Raw genomic sequence first — 20,264 nt, 5'->3', positions numbered from 1 at the left:
AAACCCGTTTGCATGCAGTGATTGACGGTTTATTTGTCGTTCTCCTGTGTGTGTCCAGCCTATTGTGTGTCACGAACTGTGTGTGTGTGTGTGTGTGTGTGTGTGTGTGTGTGTGCACGCGCGTGCGTGCGTGCGCATGTGATGTAAAAGCTCCTGCAGGCTCTGCAGGAATCCACTTTAACAGACAATCTTGCACCTGACTCTATCATGGGCTCACTAATTCAAACTTTGACAGGTAACCCCCCCCAAAAAAAAAAAAAAAAAATCTAGCTTGTTTGTTTTCTGAGGAGTCGATATTTTGTCAATTAGAGAATAAACACTTTGGGAGTCTGCCATGTAAATATTGAAGTCCAGTTGCGAGAGCGAGTCGTGGCCACCTGTTTTTGGCAAGGCCTGTCATTCTGATCGTAGGCTATATGGTCAAAAGTATCAGGACACCTGCTCATTACACGCATAAGTTATTGTTGAACATCTCCTTCCAAAAGCATGGGCTGCGTGCTCCCATAACGGCCTCCACTCTTCTGGGAAGGCTTTTCCTTAAGTTTTTGGAGCCCGGCTGCAGGAATTTGCTTTCTTTCAGCCACGGGAGCATTCTCATCCATACAAGAGACACACGCATGACATGGTTCTACTGATGTACTTTCAGTCCGCACTGGATTTCTTGGTATGAGACGGGTGTTATAGGTTCATCTGTTGTTATCACTCTCAGCAAAGACACCAAGCTGCAGTATAGTTTCACACATGTCACGGTCAGAACCGTAGAATAATGCCGGATTACATCAAATAATTACCAAATAAAAGATACGTTTCAGTTGCACATCTGTTTCGCCCACGTCTTTCACTTGCCCAGACCTGCATGCCCTTTGTTTCTGTTTCTCTCTTCTTTTTTTTTTTTTTCTCTTGTTGTGGAGTCGGTTAAATGGAGTTTAAAAGTCAGTATCATTAAATTATGGTCTACCCCTTAGTAACAAAACCAGGCAGCGTCTGACCCGGGTTCACCCACAGCTGGAAGTAAGGTCGTGTCGGAGGTGTTACTCCTCAGGGCGTTGCTGTGTCAGCTGGAATGGGTTATTCCTGAAGTCGCCCACTGATGTCTGGGTGATAAAGCCTGGCTTGTAGTTGTCGTTCCAGTTCATCCCAAAGGTGTTGGATGGGGTTGCGGTCAGGGCTCTGTGCAGGCCAGTCAAGTTGTTCCACACCAAACGGGGAGAACCATTTCGCTGGGGCCCTGGCTTAGTGCAGGGGGCCGCTGTCACGTTGAAACAGGAAAGGGACAAACACAAAAACGGTTGAAGCAAAGTTGGGAGCACACTGTTCTTCATCAATATCATTGTATGCTGTAAGATTTCCTTTAATTGGAGTTTAGGGACCTAAAGAGCTTGTTTCTCCTCCTGACTTGTAGTGCAGTTGAATGAGTGGTTAATCAATTTTCGAAAGATTAGATTGTAGGAACAGCTTACCAGCTTTGAAATGTTTTTTTATTCTTGAGTTGAGAATTAATTTCCCTCTGGATTGTGCTTTTTGAGGTTTTCGGCTGTAGGCTGTTGAGATATTCCACCTTCTGATATTCTATTTTCGGCTGCCATGTGAATCGTCACTCAGCTTTGTATGAGAGGCGACAGTCGGCCTCACAGATTCAGATTTGTGTGTGTGTGTGTTGTTTTTGTACAGTCCTTGCTGATGTATGGAAACAAAAACGTTGCAGTCATCAGAAGATTGTTTTCTAATGTTTATGTGTAAAGGTATCTGTGTGTTTATGGGGAAATCCCAGCTCAGGTTATCTACTTGATCTTGATCGCATTCAATGTATTTCTTGTCTGATGAGAAATCACCTGCATTGTTAGGTATGGCAGGAGTCATTCAGTGGAAAGTTGTTGTTTTCTGAGTGATAAACTCTGGTCTTTTCTATTGTTAAGTCAGGTAGACAAAAGCATGTGTCATACCTTCCAGTCAGAGCTGGGTATTGTTTAAGAAGATTAATACCAGTTTTTCAGAACCTTACTTTGAAAAATATAAACATGTATTTTTGTGTTTGTTTTTGTTTTGTTTTTTCCAAAAAACCCATTAAAAAAAAATGGCTCTAAAATGGTTAGAATTGTCTAAACACAAGGAGCCATACAAGAACTTTAACCAAGTAAAATAAGGTCTAAACTCTGAAGGGGAAAAAAAGGATTTGAATCAGGAACTGTCTTACTCTTGCCAAGCATCCAGTGCTGGCTTTTGGTAATCGACAGCTTTCAAAGTGTTAAGGTTCAATAGGCAGCCACCCACAATATAAAAAAAATTGACAATGCATTTACAGTGCAGGGAAAACTACTGGGTTTTTACACTCTTTTGCTGTGAAGGTTCACCACATTTTTTTCACTTCTCTGTTAAACCAGACTCAAGTTTGAGGTTTTCATGTGGTGTTGGGTTAAAGTCGGACGAAGGTTCAAGTTTGCTCTGCTATGACACATCACACACGCTTTCACCTCACCTCAGTCCAGCAGTGGAACCCGGTGAAAACTGGCTGTATTTTTGTGGTTTTGGGGAAATGAGGAAACCTGCTGGGTTTTTTTTTTTTCTCCCTTTCCTTTTTAAACAACTTTACTTATACAAACCCGTGTTGTGGAGGGGGCGGATGTGGCTTCCACAGCAGGTTGCCGTCAGCTGTGACAGCTCTGTCTACAAGACTGGCAGGTCCATGTGCTCTGTATGTAGGTGACCTTCGACCTCAGATTTGCTGCAGCAGCATGTGTTTGTGTGCGAATGTAAGAGACAGAATCCCCCTTTTACAACAGGGAGCTGTGTTCAGCTGGTGTTTCCTAACATAGGGCTAATCCACGTGGTTTCCAAAAATGTGAGGATTTGCTGCTTTTCTGTTTTATAAGAGTCTACATGAAATATCCTCGGATTTTGGACCATTGTTCCGACAACACGAACAATTTGAAAATGTCACCTTGAGCTCTGGGAACTCCAGCAGATATCGTGATGCACATATTAAAAGTATCTTCTGACATTTTCTGCAGAGAAACGATTGAGGGATTAATCAGTAGATGCAGCCCGAAACCTGCGACATCTTTGTATCAAACTGTTTACACGCCGTCCAACCGTGCGTCGCCAAAATTTAGCCTTTAGTCGTTTATAGAGTTGTAAACCACACACAAACTAATCCAGTGAAGCAAGTGAGTTTATTTAGATTCTGTTTATATTAAAGAAATGAAAAAAAAAAAAAAAAAAAAAAAGCAGGATGAAGCAAGTCAAAATGACATAGGCCTTGAAGTCCCAATTGATAAAATTAGGCCTTTTTCACTTCAGACAGTTTAACATGTTACAGTAGGAAATGTTCAGGTGTAAATAATAAATGATAAAATAAATGATGGCTGAATTCCATTTAGCTGCTTCGGTTTCAGGCTCCTGGTATTGTTCATGCCGGATCACTGTCTCAGACGAGATGCCACATATACCTATTCGCACGCACATTCGTACATCGCATTCGCACACACTCACACATACGCATACGTCACGGCCAGTTTGGGGTTCACTATCTTTGCCCAAGGACCTGAGGGGCTGGGGATTGGCTGACCCGCTCTCACACCTGAGCCTTGTTATCAGCAACACCTGTGCTTTTCCTACTGTGACAAGTCAAAATATCGGCTGAAGAATAGTGACCCTTTTATTTTCATTACGAATCAACTACGAGTGAAGGTAGGTAGAAGCTACACGACTAAATCAGGCCTGGTTCACATTGAGATTACAGTAACCACTGACCCAGCGCTGAATGAAACGGCAACTTGCAGAAGTGACTGTGGTCAAAGTTCAGATTTAGGGCTGCAGGAAGACTTTTTAAACCATTCAAAATTCTGGAGATTGCAAAGTTTCTACAAACAGAAACCAACTGGGAACTGTGTATAAAATAATGCACGAAATAACTAGAACTTTTCCATTTGATGTAAAGATGCTGCTGTAAGAAATGTTGTCTCTAGTTGGGATATTTCACTCTGTATGAGCATGATATGACTAGAGTGAAATACTGTAACAAGCAAACGTGTTTCACAACCGAAGTGTGAATTTAAGGAGAATATTAGGGTTTGGGAGGTTCAGTTTGAATGGGTACATGTCACTTTTTTGTTGCATCAGGTTTTCAGACTAAATGTTCATCTTTTTAAAATTCTGTTCCTCTATTTTAAAACGCAGCAAGAATAGAACTGGGGCTACAACTAACAATTCTTCTGGTCTCAGTTTTAGGCCCATGGGAACTCTACAGTAGCTACACCGAAACGCTAAACAAGCAAGCACAGAAAGTTTGAGATTGGCTCCTTAGCTTCACTAGTGAGCATAAAATGTAGTTGTTTTTTGTTTTTTTACTGGAAAGATGTTGGCTTGACATCGGTGGAAGGTGCAAACAAAGAGACACATTTGCGCTTTTCAGAGTAAACTGCAGTTGCTGCGGAAGGATTGTTTACTTTCTGTGTAGATGATGTGTAGATCAGACAACATGACGACCTTGAGATACCAGCAGTGTGTGTAGGGGCTCACGTTATGTAAACTGGTGCCTGAGCACCAGGCTGTTCATTCATGCTCTGCATTGTTCATGGACAGTAAAGCTTGTTTTGTTTCTATGGATGGCAGCATTGTTCAGTCGGGCAACCATTTTGGTCCAGACTGAAATATCTTGTCGTGACGTTTTGGATCGGTAATAATAAATTTGATGATCCCTTACATTTTCGACTGTTAAATCCATTGCAGTTTTCCTCGGGCAGTTGATTTAGTAACATGTAAAACTGTCCACCAGAGGCCGAAAAATCAGCTGCTCGTCAAACACCAGCAGGTTTTTACATGAGACATAAAAACTCCACCTGCACTCTCAGACTTTATCTCCACTGACATTGCTGTGTCTGGCTTTACTCCTCTGCATCCACCTTTTAAAACTTGCCTTTTCATAGAAGTTGAGAAAATGAAGGAGATTTTGATTATAGCCCTATAAAAATGAACTAAAGTAGAAATTTGAAACAATTCCTATAGTTATATAAAGAGAGGCTGTCCTGGAAGCCTGTATCTAATTAAGTGGGCATTCATTTGTACAGCAGAAATTAAGACTTTTTTTTTTAGTGTATTTGTGAAAATGTTGTTTCAGAGGTCTTTTAACCCGAACATGAAATATTTGTCACAGAGGCATTTACAGAATATTATAAGGATGCAGGGGTATGAAGATTGCTGGTTTATCATTTAGAGAAACACTGACTGTGGCTTACGCTTATGTGCTCCCAGTTACTAAGGGGTTTTTGCCTTATGCTTTTGTGAACTGCAAAAAAATATTTTTAATTACAGAACTTCACATTTTATCAAGAAAGTAAAAGTATTTTTTGGGATTCTTCAAACATCAAGTGTGAAATATGAGAAAGTAAGATGCTGCGACAGGCAAATTACAATCACAACTTCTAACAGCAAATAAACTGTACACGGAAGTTCATCCTTAACCTTTGAGAAAATGATATGAAACCAAAATAATCCACTAATTTGAGAATAATTGCATCTTCCACGTCCCTTTTAATCTTAAAACTGTTGTTTTCATGTACTTTGCTTTAAACTTTTGATTGACACAGCCGCTTGTCATCCAAATAGCAACTGTTTGCATTGTTGTAACCCTAGAATATTAAAGGTCCCGTATCGCGAAAATCGGTTTCGACTGCGTTACGTGTTTTTTTTATAAACTCGGGTGTAAAATAAAAGCCGGGAAAATATGAAATCGCTTACTACTGCCATTCCTCTAGCTCCCCCCACAGGCAGATGGCCCCCCAGCTTTACAATTTGGTAAGAATTTGATCCTGTTTCTACGTCTAAACCAGCTAACCAATAGCAACCCGGCAGCTGAGTTGTCTGTGGGAGGGTAAGACAGTGTAAACAAACTTGTGTTGGTAACTGTAAGTTAAGGACAGAAAGATTTGCTAGCGGTTGTCTTGAAGAGCAAGGCCTTGGCAGTTCTAGGTACCACTAGTGTTTTAGCTGCAGTGTGCAGGCTAGCGGCTAACAGTAAGCTAGCAGAGTGAGTGAGCGGGCGAGCGAGAGTGAGGGAGAGGTGGCGTGGCCGCTGTCAGGGCGCACACAGGTGTGCTGACCTGTGAATGTAGCTGTACATGTATATTACGAACCACATTTTGCTTCTTACCGATCCTGCAGCCATGTTTACCACAGCCCTCTGCCAAATCTGACCTCAGGCCGCCTTGTGAGCTGCTCCGTGCTTGGCCAATCAGAGCGTCTGCTGATGAATAGCGGGCGCTCACTTCCGCCTAGCGGGCAAGATCTGACAGAAAGAGGCCCTCAGAAACGCGGAGGAAAAACCAAATCAACACGTATCTCAGCTGTAATGTGGAAAACAGAGAAATTTAAAAAATTGTCCTACAGACAACACCAAGCGGCACACACAGGCCTCTGTCAGACAGCATCTGCTTGACACATTTTGTCATTCTGAGGTCTGAAAAGATTCAGATCATCCTTGCGCCTTTTCCCCCCACACACAGTGTGTTTCACAATATAGTTGAACTGTATTTATTACAATGTCACAGCTGGAACAATCATATTTAAACACCTCCAGTCGAGCTGAACGTTACAGTCACGGCTGAGCTGAGGAGTGTGATCACACAGTGAAGATGTCCTCCCCTTCTTTGTATTTATATCCATGCTGAGCTGCAGCCATAAACTGGGTTTACTGTTGGCACCAGAGTGACTGTTACCAGACATCATCATAAAGTGAAGCAGTGAAACGGCATCCCTCAGCACAGCTGCAGGAATACGGCCAAATCTGCCGGGCCAATGTCCCAGAACACCGGCCCCGGTCCCGAAGCCTCTGAGGAGCTTCTGTTCACAAGTGGAGCTGAAAAGGTTTCGGTTCAGTTTCAGTGAGGTAAACCTAGTGCTGGAAGAGCCAAGATGGCTGCTTGAGTACTGAATACTGTTTTTTGTTTTCTGTCTTTCTTTGATGCAAAATTCAGGTCAGCGATTCAGCGGAGACACCCGATTCCTCTAAACTTTGTGTGACTGATATGGATCTTTGAAGGGCAATACAATATCAGTAACTTTAGACAGAAGCCATCGAAGTCTGGTGCCAATATTTCATGTCTTTTCATGTGGCAGTCTCAGTTAGAGCTCATTCGATACAGGCCTTTTGAGGCTGACATTAATGTCTGAGATTAAACATCTGATAATGATATATCAGCTCATATTCTCTTCTTGTATTGCAATAGAAAGAGAGCAAAAAAAAAACAAAACCATAAACAAAGCGTGGGAACCAAATGGGGTATACGTTACTGATCTACTAAATTTTTCTCCATATTGTCCTGGATTGGATTTATCCAGATCCGGGTATGACAGCGTTCTCGTCATTTGCAGTGAAATTGTTCCATTTCTTGGAAACATTTTTTGTTTCCATCACATATGTAAATATCCTTTGCCATGCCAATCTGTCGTTTAAGACTGAAATGTTTAGCCGGTTTTTAGCTGTTTCTTACAGGTCGCTTCTTAACACAACGTCGTCCAAGATACAGTATCTTGGATTAAGTGTCTTTAGGAATTTTATTACCTAAACTGTGTCTAAGGTTTGAAGATATATTCTCCCAATAATGCTAAAATTTTCACTTGTCCAGAAAATGTGGGAATGATTAGCATTTTTGAGCCCACACAGTCTCTAAGATATTCACTTTTCTTATGAACGCCTTAAAGGACCAGTCCACCGCTTTTACACATGAAGTTCAGTCTACTTGTCGTGGGAAGTGCCACTGTACCTGTTAAAACATACACTAGCGTCTTCTGTGGCTCTGTAGGACTTTTGTCAAGTCACAAGTGACACCACTTGATTGTCTCGATTGTATAATAGAAAGCTTCTTTTACAAACTTGGGGCATGAAGTTTGAAAGATGTGCACGTTCACCAGAGGGGAATTGTGCATTGTGAGAAATGTAGGATCCAGTGTTTGTGGAGGTTAAGTCAGGATATCTCGTCCTTGACTGCCTCGATGCTGACCAGTCTTCTCTTTTTTTTTCTCTCTCTCTCTTATGAGTCCTCAAACTTTGTGGAAGTACAGTACTCAATCACTAGAATTCCCCTTAAACATCAATAATTTTGGAAATGATCTCTCAAATTCTAATATCAGAGACTTTGACATGGATATTGTGATGCACTGAGGCAGGATATGCAGTTGAACAATTACTTATTTCTTTTGCTGCAAGCTGATACTTATGGTTTGTGGTAAACCAATGTTGGTTGATAATGTGAAACAGAAAAGGGGAAAAAAAAAAACACCTTTTTTTGGTCAACAGTGGACTTTCAAAGATTTTATTATTTTATTTTACAACTTGAGAAATAGATGTTAACAGTTGTAACTTTGAATGGAGTTTGGTTACCTGCTTCTTGAGATGTGCCCTGCTGTTGTCTGACAGGTGTTTTGTGTTGTGTCTCCTCAGTATCGGATGCAGACGGCAGCGAAGGCGGCTTCCAGCTGAAGAAGGAACATGCCCTGCGAGTGCTGGGCTACATCAGCTCCTGGACACAGAGGTCAGTGCTGCGGCCTCCGAAATCTGACACGAGTCCCGTTCAGCCAGTAAAGTTATGTGATTGGGCCGGAGTGAGGGCTGGCCGCTATGGCCCAAAAGTTACATCAAGGTATAATTTGAAGCACGGATGGTAACGCCATATATCACGGTATAGTCATTTTTCTTAAAACCACTGCAACCACTGTCGTCTGACATCATTTGCAGGTTTTGGTTTTCAGCACGTTGTCTGACTTTTTAAACCCGAACCATGTCCATATGGTGGTAGGTGCACCCGTGTCTTTTTTTTTACCGACTCCACCTCATCTACATCGTGTGCAGTGCTTTCAGCCATTTCTACGTTTTCCAAACAAAGCAGCATGGGCTTTCACGTTTTCCAGACTGTTAACTAGCCTGTGGCGAATCTTCAGCCCATTTTAAATGGACATCCCACCATATTGCCCTTGAGAAGACCTCTCATTATACTGGCTTTGCATGTTTACGCTGAACCAAACAAAGCTGGCATAATGCTGCCCCAAAGTGTGATTTTTAGATAGCATGCAGCGTCGGCGTCCGTCCGCCATGTTGGCTCCTGTCCCGCCATACCGACTCTCCCTTTTACACATTTGTTGATTCGGTCCAGTGACCACCTGTGGTGCCGGTTTTACTCTACTGGTCAGCACGGTACAGTCAAAATCCATACCGGAGGGCAAATTCATACCGGTGTACTTTCTATACTGTTTACACTGTCCGGCCCGAACTTAAAAAAATCCAAAAAACAGTTTATAGCTTTGCTTTCTTTGATCCTGCCTGTTGAAAGTGTGAGTTTCTCCTAAACCGTATTAACCACCTGCAGCTCTTTGTTGCCCCAGTTCACCAAATAACCACATTTAGATTCAGACCTACTTCTAACTGCAAATTCTAAACCCCAACTAGCTAACCTAAGCTAAGTTTTTCCCTATCATAGTTACAGTTGTTGTCTCTGCTGAGATGCTGTTTCAGTGGAAAAGCTGGAGAAAGAGTTGAATTTGCATGTATAGACATTTGCATTCACCCACACAAACAGCTGTTGTCTGCAACTCTCATTCTTCAACAGGACAATGTCACTTTGAGTTGGTGTGTTCAGTCAGCCCCCCCAACACACACACACACACACACACACACACACACACACACACACACACACACACACACACACACACACACACCCACCCCCCACCCAAAAAAAAAAAAAAGTCTGGCCAGGCAAGAGGACAGTGTGTCTTTCAAAACCCTTAGAATAGGGAGAAAACAGAAAATCTAATTCTATACAAAAAGGAAAACCATCTTTTAAGTGATGTAAAGCAGTGAGGAAATTCTGGAAATGAGGACAAACTTCAGTCATGCTGGACTCTTACCAGCTGGGAAAAAGCTGCTCAGGGGAAATTAATGACTCACGCAGCCCTTCCTCAGCAGCTGTAGTCCAGCCTCCTTCGAGCAAGGCATCAAACCCGGTGAAGCTGCTCAGTAGTGGAAGCCTGTGGTTTGGTGGCCTTCTCTCAGGTATAGATGTGGCTCGGTGATGCTTCAGAGGAGCTTTGATGCTCTGCCAACCTTCACTTGGATGAATAACCGTTCAAAAAAATAGATTTTTAAATCGTTTTTAAATGATGTATTTCATGTTATATTTCAGACTCTAATCTGGTCTGACAGTCCAGGCCATCAGAATGTTCTGAGTAATGTTGACTCTCGTTTAGTTTGATGTTGGTTTTTGGTCTGTTTTTGTTCAACCAGCTGGAGTGGGGTTTTTTTTTTTAATTTTTTTTATATTTGGTGTTTGAAGTTGCTGACATAAACACCCCAAATCTGCTGACTCATTCTTCCAAGCTACCAAGAAGCAATCGTTCCTTGTGTCTGCTGTACTGTATCTGTGAACGAGTGTAATTCTTCCATCATCGTAGAACATAAGAGGAAATTGGCAGTGACAAATCCTTTACTTAAGTGATAGGTAAGAGGCCCGCTGAGAAAACGTAAGTGTGTTTTCTTTCCAGAAAGTGACAAGTTCAGAGCTTAAAATGCGACTTTAACTTTGTCTTTAATGTTCTTATATCTTCATCTTAGATGTCTTGTTTCTGAAATGTCCATGTCTGTGGATGACATTTCCACTCTCTGGAACGATAGAGTGTTTTGTTTGAAGAAAAGCTCAGTGGAGGATTTGTATTGAATTTGCATTACACAAAGTGGAAGATCACTGTGCAAACAGGAACGCGATTTCTGAATGAGTCAAGCTCCACCCTTGATTTACACTGTTTGATTGAGAAATTTCACCAGTATACACAGGGTCTGGTGCTGCCGTTGTTGTTTGGCTGATCGCTAATGTAGAAACCTGGCTTCGATTTTTGACGATCTCAAGATAAAATCAAATCCCATATAGACTTAGTGTTACGTAAAGTTCAGCCGCTTAAAAATACATGCGATCTTGACGGTTTTTGAGATTTGTATGTGAAGTTAATTAATTTTCAGGTGTAAACAGAGCATGTGTAAATCTGTCAGACTGCACTGTGACAAAACATAGAAAAGGAGATACTCTACTCGACGTATACTATTGTATTTTCTCACTTTATCCTTTTTCCATCCCCCGACAATAGACACACAATTTATCAGCAACATACCAAACATATGTAAGCTCTGACTTCTCTAGTGTGAGGATTTGTCATGTTTTTGTGTTTGTTGTCTGATATCTACCGAATCCTTTTGGGTTTTTAATTGTTATTAGACAAGAGCAATTAGAGGATCAACACCTGGGGATTCGGGAACTTGTAACCCGCATTTTTCCTTATTTTATACAGGAAAGAATTGATCCATGAATCGAAAATACCCCTTTGTGAGATCGTGATGTGACTGGTTTGAGAATGAAGCTCTTCATTCATGTTGACTTTGGTGTGTCCCCTCCCCCCCAATTGTGTCTCTAGGCAATGTCTCTGCTGCTTCAAGGAGTACAAGCACCTGGAGGTTTTCAACCAACTGGTCTACGCCCTCATTAACCTGGTCATCGCCCAGATCAGCAGCCTGAGAGACCGCCTCTGCAGCATCCAAGATCACACCCATAAAGGAGGCATATCAGGGGGTGAGGGGGTGGGCTCTGAATGGAGCGGGGGCGAATCTGCACCCGGGCCCCTCCCACAGCCGTCCTCACCCGGGGAGGACGAACCCGTGAATGTGGAGAGAGACTCTGCGGAAGAGGATGCTGACACCCCCGACCTGAACCAGAATAAGACCCAGGGCCAGGGTCAGGGGGCCAATCAGCAGGGTGACGCCCAGATGGAAGCACTGGGGCCCGGGGAGAGCGGCAGTGGGTCCGGGGGTGGTGATATTGGCGATGGGGCCAGCAGCAGCAGTGACAGCCAGGACCCATTCAGCTCCTGGAGCACAGAAGAGAGGGAGAAACTGCTGCTGTGTGCTGCCAAGATCTTCCAGATCCAGTTCCCCCTCTACACAGCCTACAAACACAACACACACCCCACCATAGAGGTAAAGACGAGTCCCACAGACTAGTGCCCGACCAGGGCTCTATTTGGAGGCTGGTACAGCTATTGAAATGTGAGAGTAAAAAAAGTAATAATTAGATATTTTTGCGTAACAAACATTTTTGATAAGAATTAGTTTTTTTAATGCATTGAGACTAAGATATGTACTGAGCGAGACATTTTACAGTAAAAAATCAAAATATCAGTGCTCTCTAGTGGAGATGCTGTTTCTAAGTTATCTCGAACATATTTTTTGTCATTTCTCATCTGCAAGTTCTTCGTAGTTATTGGCCAACGTATTCGCTGGTAGTTACACTGTAATTGTCCATAAATACGATCTTTAACATTGATAGTGTTACCAGCCTCAAAATATAGGTATGGGTCAGGCTCTATCTACAGATTGATCAGTCTTTCCTCAACCTCTGATTTCTCTTTTTTTGGCCAGTGCTTTTGATCGAAACAGGCTCTTTGGTTTTTACACACTGATTGTACTGTAGCTTTTCTGCTGATAATACCAACACAAATTCTACTTTGTTCAAGCTCCTTTTTACAGCCTTTAAATGTGGACAGAGCCCTGTAATTGAGAAACCGCTGAATTCATCAACCCAGCAGAACTCAGCATTCAAGCAAGCCTTGTGATTATTCTGTTTTCAGATGATTCATGTTTTCTTGTCACGTACAACCCTGGCATTTCTGTCTCTGTTTCTTTTTTCTTTCAGGACATATCCGCTCACGAAAGCAACATCCTCGGCTCCTTCTGTGACATGAATGTAAGAAATCTACTTTATCCTTACTTCAGCAGGTTGAGTGTTTTCATAGCGCTGCTGCATTGAGTTACTTCTGTCAATAAACTGACACCTACAGCAGGAAATGATCCCTCAGAAACATGTTGCATAAGGTCCAATCCAGACCAATGATTTCACTGCAGCCAAAAATAAAGATTTCCTTGTTCAAAAAATCTCCTGATGACTAAAGCGCCGTTAGCCGCTTTGACAACCATTGTCTTGTGAACGCTTGAAAAGCGAGATTCATCTCTATCGTCTTGTTTTCGTGCAAGTTAAGTCTCCCATTTATTACATCCCGAACCTGTTTTATTGGGAATTTGCACGAACAAGCTGTCTGCCCAAAACCCAACAGCTGCACTGCATCCAGAGTTAGAGAGGGGGGAGCAGGGGTGATGAAAACTAGATGTAGCCCTGAGGCATGTTGGGAATTGCTGGGAGAGACGAGGACATCAGGGGCCCATATGTGCCAAACAGTGTCGGATGACCGCTGAAGAGACTCAAGTTTATTGGGCGCATCTTTGCTCAGCGGGCCGGGCCTTTGCTCCTTCCACTCTTCCGGTTTGGTTGCTGTCTTGAGGTCACAGTGCACTAGCAGGTTTGTACAGGCACGAGGACAGATTAACAGGGAAGAATAAAGAGAGTGCCTCATCATGGGCCCCGGACTGGGAAGAGAATTACTTGAATATTAGCTCGCCTAACAAGATGATTGCTGCATTTTCGAAAAGAGCCGTGTCTTGCCTGTACACATCATTTTTATATAACAAAATATTCAGTAGTGAATGAATAAGCTTGTAAATATACAGTTTTCGGTAAACCTGACCATCAAATTTTGGTTGCACAATTAAATGTGTAATTGCACAATAATTACACATTTAATTTGGCTACACAAACCTTTGTGTTCCAGATTTCTGCCTAATTTCAATAAATTCATTAAGATAACATTAATAACATAAATTCGTTAGATAGTAGTTTGATACACCCAACTTGGGTTTTATGCCACAGTCACTAAGTAAAAAAGCAATTTACATTTCACTAGACAAAGTTTTAAAGAAAACTGAACATTGTAGGCATCATAAAAGGCAACTTTATGGCAGAACAATTATATTGAATTGAATTGGACTGGACAGCTGTGCAAAATAAAATGGCCACTGAGTGTATGTAAAGCTAATGATATGCTCCCTCTTGGGCTTGAAAGTAATGAAGCTAGCTAGCTGGGAATGGAAACACATAGGAGTGGATAGACACCGTGTTTAAACTCTTCCGTCCACTTTTGTTCTTATATTGTTGGATTAGGAAAAGTGATTAAAAAAGACACAGCCCTCCAAATGAAATCGCTCTCACTACAGCCCCACACAAACCTGGAGAAATCCAAAGTGCGACCGACCTGCCGTGGCCACTCGCTTTTTGGGGACGGTCAGTTGTATTTGGCGACATATTCGAGTTTATATCCTCCCGTTTATCCACTCAGACTTGATCTGGTGTGTCATGAGCAGCTATCAATAGATAAACATTCTCCGAATTATTGAAATACAATGTGATAGGTGTTGTGAAACCCATTATTCATCTCACTTACGGGGAAGATGACTGTGTCTCAGATCAGACCTCAGAAACCTGATGGCCAGTGGCCAAGTATCCAAATATAAATGTTGTCTAGTGTGAGGTGTCGTGTTTCTTCAATCGGCTCCCTTCTGCTTGGTGGCGCAGCTTGAATTTATTTTGTCCTCAGCTGACTTTAGTTTCTGATACTGATGGACTGAATGGCTTCACGTGGGATGGAAATCCTCCAAAGTGGGAGATCTATTCACAATAAAAAAAATTTAAAAAAAATGACAGAACTTTAAATTTTTCTGTTCTTTCCATCAGTTACTGTAAAAAAGGGAAGAGGGAGAGCATTTCACTCTGGTGTGACTCACCTTCAGTACAGATATAGCGATTGATTTCCTCAGACCTCCTGTGATCAGTGTAGGCTTACAAATAAAATGCAAGAGATGACACACCAAATAAAAAAAGTATGTAATCTCTACACCTCCAAATCACCATTAATAACACAAGCAGCCAGTGTCACACCTGGTGGGAAAAAGGAAGAAGGAAAAAAAAAAAGTAGCTAAAACGTAAGAAAATGATTCCTCTGCTACATGGTACATTGTGTCCTTGGAAAAGGACAGTTCATGTGTTCAGTCATGACTCACAAAGGCAGAGCAGTTTATAACAGAAAGGTCTGATATCATAGTTTTGGTTCATGTGTTTATTGTCAGTGTGTTGGGTTTTTCGAATGAGTATAGTTCTCTGTTTAGCTAAGAATTGTCCAAATTTCCTGCCCTCTGGTTGTTTTGTCAACGCCCACATTATTACAGTGTGCTGAGCCTCATAAAGTGGTTCTGAGCTGCCGATGCAGCTCCTTGTGCTCTCAGACGAAAATGACAATGCTTAGGAAAGGAATGCAGTACATATAAGTTGTTTTGAATGTGCTCGTACTATTGTACTATGTGGCCAAGGGTTAGGGCTCGTCAACTGGTCACCGTGGAACAAGTGCTGGTCTCAGAGAGCAACTTGAATGTGGTTTGGTTTCCCGCAGATGAAGTTATTGTCCCCCAGAGAGCAGTAACGTGTCCCCGCATAATCTGATAGCTCAATGGTTTGTGCCTTCCCACCGTAATAAAAGTTTCATTAAGCTCGGGGACGAGGGGTTTTGGGATAGTATTAGGCAAAGTCTGCGTGACAAACGGGAAAAAAACAAGAGGGCTGCACTGCCAAGAAAAACTACCAGCTCGCACTGTTTTCACTATCCGAAAAATATCGAGGTACAACGTAACAGTAATTAATGTACATTGATCTTTACTATTTAAAATACACTGTTTTAGTTTCAATCAAGTCAAAACCAATTAATAATTTATTAATTGCACCAGTTTTGGCCCTACACCGCCTACTTTCCCACACACACAAGTTATATATGTCAGACAAAGAATTAAGTGTGGATGCTAAACTGCTAAATAGAAGCAAACCTGAGGAGCAGCAGCAGGTCTTTTAACAAAAGCGACTGCAGTGTGTAGCAGTGTTCACACAGAACAGCAGCTGTTGAAATGTTTTTTGAGTTACTGTGTACTGCAAGTGTTTATGTATCGAAGCATCCATAGGAAATCATTCTGGCAGCATAATTAAGGCTCAATGTTTCTTGTTTTTACTGCTTTTTTACAGCTAAATAACCAGATTTTTAAAGTAGGAGATCAGTTTAAAGTAATGATCACATGGATTTTATGTTTAAATGTAATCAATGTAATTGTTTCCTGTCGCCAAAACACTTTGTTTACCATAGTTGACAGGAAATGAAGACAAGCAGAACTCAGAAAGTGCCTTCACTTCTGGAAACTAAACAAAGGGGGGAAAGAAAGGGGAAGAAAAATAGAAACGAGCTTCTAATCATGGATCATGACTTTCTGAGATGTATCTGATGGTTTCTCCCCTTGTTGACCAGGATGTGGAGGTGCCCCTGCATCTGCTGCGTTACGTCTGTCTGTTCTGTGGGAAGCACGGCCTCTCCCTGATGAAGGAATGCTTCGAGTCGGGAACTCCCGAGAGCCTCCCCTTCCCCATCGCCCACGCCTTCATCACCATCGTCTCCAACGTGAGTCCACCAGCCAACCCTCTCGTCAGGATTTATACCTGAGACACGACTGTGTGACATTCTAACATCCATGAATCATATTAACCTGAAGATGTATGAAACTGCGATATTAGGTGGACCTGGAGGGACATTGATCTCTTCGCTAATAGCCAGTTTATTAGGTCCACATAGCTAAAACTAATGCAGTCTAATATGACAGTATTAAATTGATAAATCCTTCCTTCCTGAAGGTTATAATGTTCAGTTTTTGTTGACTGTTGTAGAGAAGTGTTAATTCAATGGTAGGGCCATTTTAGAGGCTTGTGGTGCTGTTAAACTGTATTGCCATATACTGAGAAGTGTTCCTAGTACTTAGTCTACACTGAAATAAACGGGGGTTGACAAAATGTTGGACCGCTATTGTTTTAGCTAGTTGATTTAGTTTGAAAGATATCCAGTTCCCTGGATTCTCTGCTGTATTTTGTGTGACCAAACGAGTCTGAGGTTTAAGGTTATGCGTCATGACTTTGGTTCTGCCCACAGATCCGAATATGGTTGCACATTCCTGCGGTCATGCAGCACATCATACCGTTCCGCACCTACGTAATACGGTGAGTTTACGCCAAGCAGATGTCACATCTTTAACAGACGCCACAGTTTGGTTTTTATAGGGGAAACAAAGTTTCGCTTGTTGCTGGTGAATCTCTTTGCTCTGACAAAAGCTTTCTGTCAGAGATGTTGCACCAAAAATCAGCTTCCACGCACGGTCAACTGTTACGGTGAATTTATTCACCATAACGCTAACCACATTTAAGTCAGGTGATTCCATACAACAAATGACAATAAGCCTGCACATATATACGTACACAGAACAGTCAGACAGTCAGCCAGGGACTAATAGTAACAATGATGATGATGATGATAATGATAAACTTTATTAAAGCATCACTTTTCAAAACAAAGTTACAAAGTGCTTTACATGGTTTTCAACAGGATTACTACATTAAGAACTTGAAATTAGGCAAGGTAGACATTTAATATGAAATGAAACTAAATCGAGTAAAATGCTCCAAATATAAATTAAAATCAACAAAACAAACAATAAAAACAACAGTAGCCAAAAAAAAACTAATAATAAAAAATTCAAAGGCCAATAAAGGCAAATTCCCCTCAACTTACCCAGTAAAATTTAAAAACAATTACATTTCCAATTAACCACTTGTATCTCCTACGCACCCGCCTGTTTACAGGTGTGCAAAGATCACCCTTTCTGCACGTGTTCGTTGTCAAAATGAACTGAATTAGGAAATTCAGCGACCTCTGCAGAGCACGGACCTTCCATTCAGCTGTTGGGATAAAAAGCAAATATGAGGGGAACATTTTTCCATTTTTACTCAGAGCTTCAGTGCGCTGCCTGAGGCCTGTGTCATAGTTTACTGAGAAGCTGCCATTTTGTTGAACACTTTGCTCTCCTTGTCAGCACACCATTTGACGAATTCTCCTCCCAAACCAGAGTGGACAAAATGTAGCTGGCACAGGATTGGTGACTTTTTGACTCGAATCAGAACAAATCCAAAACCTAGATATGATCACTAGGGCGTCATCGATAACCACCTTATTCCTGTGTTATTCTCTGTTAAAATCTTGTTTATTTCACCTTTAAAGGCTTTGGAAAAGTGTGAGCATTAGTCATTGTCTCGCTGTGTCTGGCAGTTGGATGTGATGGGTTTGATGTTGGCTGTCTTTTGAAGTGAGGAAGCCAGACGTGGTCGATTCGGTCTCGGAGCACTTTCCTGCTCCGTCTCTGTCTCTCTCGCTCACTCGGTGCACCTCGCGCTTTCGTGCTCTCTCCCCCAAATACCAAAGTGCCACACGTTAGTTGCTAGGAAGAGCTTCCGTCACCGTGGCAACAGTTGCCAGGCCTCCAGTCAACCTCTCCTCACATGACCCCAGAGGAGGCAGAGCGCTGGCAGAGCCGGTCATGTGATGCGGGCTGGCTGCTGCTCTGCTGCTTCGCTGACTCTTCTGTCTGACTGAGCAGGGACTCTCAGAGGCTGAATAAAAATGATAATTGCAACAAAAAATATTATTAGAGGAACATTCCCCAATTTTATTATAACAGCTCTTAACCTCAAACATCCATTCGGCTCATTGTTGATGTTTTGAAAGTCAGCACAGTTCGGTTTTTACAAAACTCAACAGTTAATGTTGTTTTCCAGAAGCAACCTTTGCCTCTTAACCTCTAAGAATTAAGACTTTGTTTTGATCTGTATTGAGGAGGAGAAAATACTTTGTCATCCAGCTTTGACAGCGAGACCAGAGCCTAAAGGACAACACACACCAGCAGTGTATGGTGCATGACAAGATACATGCGCTCACTTTCTCGTGGTAGAAAGATTAGGGACTACGTATATCAACGTGGATTCGTATCGGGTTAAGATTGTACACGAAGACATGAAACCCAAAATAACAGACTATGAGAAACGCTGAAGCTTTAAAAGTGCACACACAGCAAAGCTTTAAAAAGCCTACAGATTCAGCAGGCTTAAGGTTACAAGAGTCCATGGGCTGTGAAACTCATCTAGAACCCAACAGGCTGTGGAAACTAGTTAAGTGTTAACAAAACATAAGCAGTCGTAAAAGAATTTGCCAAAATAAAATGTGGTCTAAAAGTTACCAGTGTCAGGGCATAAATCAGAAAGTGTCCGAGCAAACACAGCGAGAAACGGTACCGTAAGTAAAGAAAAGCAGGAAGAGCACGAGCGTGCAGTGCCAGCTTCCACTACTTGACATTTTTAGCCATGCTACCAGCCTGGCTCGAGGAATGTTAATCAGTCAGTCCCCCACTTGGGTCCTGACTGAAATATCTCGACAACTACTTGATGGATTAAACTACGGCATGAAATGTTGTACAGATATTTGTGCTCCCCAGGCACCGTATCCTTACGGCTTCGTTGCACCCCTGACTTTTCCTTAAATGGCACCGCGAGGTTCACATTTGTGCTTTTGAGTGTAAATTTCGGTTCAGACATTCACGTCCAGCTCAGGATGAATTGCGATCATTTTGGCGATCGCTCAGCTTGTCGTCCACCACCGTCACCGACTCAAAAAGTTAATGTCTCCAGCACTTTGGTTTATATCTAAATACCTGCAAATCTAATGACATGCCACCAGCCTCAGCTGCACTTTGTGTTTACTCCTAATTAGCATATGTTAGCATGCTGACATTGGCATCTCACTCAAATGACCAGTGTTCGTTCAAAGATTCGACCCCCCCCCTTATTGTTGGCGCTGCTCAACCACTGTTCATCCACATGAAGACTTGCTTTAAACACTGTTTTTATGAATTAAGTTAAACGTCCGGAGAAGTACATCTGTAAGGAACCCATGCAAACAAGGGAAAAGCATTTTGATATTGACAGTATCGTTGAGTCTAGCTGTTTGCTAGCAGTGCATGTAAACTGACTCACTGACTGACTGTACTTGGATGAATGTTCATGACAATGTGTCTATCTCAGCGTCCTTGTGTCCCGCCTTAAGTTTAGTCAGTTTTGCTCTGTGGGTTGACTGTTTGCTGATAATACTGAGGTTGCAGGTTAGATATTTGGGAATTTTGACACTGTAGTCCTGCAAGACTTCAAAATTAAAGTTGACGTTTTTAGTTGGTTTTTTTTTGTTTGTTTGTTTGTTTTTTTTTTTTTTGGCTCCCTCAAAGTACTTTATGGGAATGTTCTCATGGTTCAGTCCAGTTTACATCTTGGTAGCTGTTTGTCCTTTTAAGTTTCATTTGATCAGCAAAACACAAATCCCTGTAGCAGCAACTGTAATCTCCCAGCTCATCAGAAAAGATCTGAAAACCACAAACCCAA

At 42.0% G+C, this 20,264-nt stretch overlaps 1 protein-coding gene across 1 annotated transcript in view; it reads left to right on the top strand.

The window, feature by feature from the left end:
• The window catches only part of usp34 (ubiquitin specific peptidase 34), a 59,874-nt gene that overhangs the window by 1,192 nt on the left and 38,418 nt on the right, over positions 1 to 20,264 (top strand). The window contains exons 2-6 of the mRNA XM_040146715.1: positions 8,438 to 8,528; positions 11,455 to 12,013; positions 12,729 to 12,779; positions 16,267 to 16,416; positions 16,939 to 17,006. Of these exons, the coding sequence (XP_040002649.1) occupies positions 8,438 to 8,528; positions 11,455 to 12,013; positions 12,729 to 12,779; positions 16,267 to 16,416; positions 16,939 to 17,006 (919 nt within the window). The remainder of the gene's footprint in view (positions 1 to 8,437; positions 8,529 to 11,454; positions 12,014 to 12,728; positions 12,780 to 16,266; positions 16,417 to 16,938; positions 17,007 to 20,264) is intronic.

Source organism: Xiphias gladius, chromosome 15, assembly GCF_016859285.1.
Source record: "Xiphias gladius isolate SHS-SW01 ecotype Sanya breed wild chromosome 15, ASM1685928v1, whole genome shotgun sequence".
NCBI lineage: Eukaryota > Metazoa > Chordata > Actinopteri > Istiophoriformes > Xiphiidae > Xiphias > Xiphias gladius.
Note: the sequence above shows the minus strand (reverse complement) of the source record. Positions and strands in the feature narration are given on the sequence as shown.